General features: G+C 31.7%; 1 protein-coding gene across 1 annotated transcript; it reads right to left on the reverse strand.

The window, feature by feature from the left end:
- Positions 1-494: 494 nt before the first annotated feature.
- Positions 495-1,021, reverse strand: LOC134681690 (complement C1q-like protein 4). Its single transcript, XM_063541336.1, has one exon. The coding sequence runs from the start codon at positions 983-985 to the stop codon at positions 569-571; it is 417 nt and encodes a 138-aa protein (XP_063397406.1). The 5' UTR covers positions 986-1,021; the 3' UTR covers positions 495-568.
- Between the last annotated feature and the right edge of the window lie 650 nt (positions 1,022-1,671).

Genomic DNA, 1,671 nt, shown 5'->3' on the forward strand with positions numbered 1-1,671 from the left:
ACAAAACATAACTTAGAAAACTAATGACGTAACAACATGAACCCAACCAAAAACTGAGGAACGGTACATGTAGACGTTTAGGGCATCTCTACTCACAAGGTTGTGATATAGAATATTGATTTGAACCATCTTTTGTATCATTGTCTTTTGTTTTTGCCTATGTGATTTGTCTTTATGCCATTTTGTTTTTTCTTTGTTCACATATTTGTTTGTTTTTATAGTGATTATAGTGAATTCAATCTAAAATCATAAAATAGATTGTGTTGTAGCTTGTCAATCTATGAAGATTTTGTGTTACTGTTAGATTTCATTTTTGTCGTTTATAACCTTTATTCATAAATATAAGTAACTAATACAAACACAAACGATTCTACAAAAACTTTGGTATATGAAGCATGATTTCAACTTTTCAGCAAATAATTTCGCATCTTTGATTTAGTGATCTACATTGTATTCCAGTATATTTTTGTCTTCTGACAATATATTTAATTGGATAAACTGCTGAGAAAAACGTCATATTTACAAATTTAAAATGGATGAATAAAACGAAATGTTTCGAACAAGGCGTCTATCCTAACTGGTGTATAAGTACTCCAGAAAATGTATTAAACTGCTCTGCTGGGCTACCATAAATTAATGATTTTCCGATTTGATCGCCTCTGTGTTTCATCCAAACCATATCTCCCATCTCTACCGCAACAACTACTGTTTTGGTGCTGATTTGCTGATTGCTGTCTGCATATAGATAACCGATGGCATTTCCATTGTTTACAATATCAACGTGAACAGTGTTACCACCTTGTGCAAATAGTGAACCAGAAAACAAATATATTCCTTTAACTGGTGCAGTGAAATGACTGTGACGAGAATCAAACGCATTTCCAATGTTAGTTACAACCTTGTCGAATTCAACAATCTGATCCTGTCCGAGCTGAATGCTATGTTTGAGCGCTGCAGAAAAGGCGACTGCTGTTAAAGGTACCATTGCTGAAATTAAATATCTCGATTTATAACAAGGTATATCTATAGATTATCGTTGAGAGATGGATTTTTCTAGCTTGAGCCGTTACGCTGAAAGTTAGAAAATCTATCGAGTTGAGATCAACAATCTGTGTATGTTTCCCGTTGTTAAAATCCTACCGCAAGTATGATTAAAGACATTATTTTCTATATAAGCAAGACAATTCTTACACGTGAAGTATATTCCACTCTCGAAATTTGCACATTTCGTTTACGATCTAGACCTATTGTTATATGCGTATATATGCTATATAAGATAGAGGAAGACACATGAGCCAACTTAAGGGCATACGATACAGTTTTGATCCTTTATTTACAAGTTGATGATAATTTGCATATAGGCTATATTTTACCTGATTAAATCAAACATGTAATAAAAAATATTCCTTCATGTGCTACTTTTTGAGTAAAATGAGGACGAAATTTTGTATATTTGCTCAAAATTCAGATTTCTGGACGAATTTTCTTTTTCGAAAAGAGACATAACTTTTTTTTATTTTAAAAGATAAACACAAAATTGTTTTTTGTTAAATAATCGATAATTTCTGTATCATTTGTCAGTTATGCAAATATTATATGTTCATCTAAATCTTAAATGTCAGCATAAACGATAATATTGGCACTTTTAGGATATTTACTCACCGCAAAATC

This window comes from Mytilus trossulus, chromosome 8 (genome assembly GCF_036588685.1).
Source record: "Mytilus trossulus isolate FHL-02 chromosome 8, PNRI_Mtr1.1.1.hap1, whole genome shotgun sequence".
NCBI lineage: Eukaryota > Metazoa > Mollusca > Bivalvia > Mytilida > Mytilidae > Mytilus > Mytilus trossulus.

Coding starts and splice junctions, on each gene's coding strand:
- LOC134681690 (XM_063541336.1), bottom strand. CDS start 985: ATGGTACCTTTAACAGCAGTCGCCTTTTCTGCAGCGCTCAAACATAGC.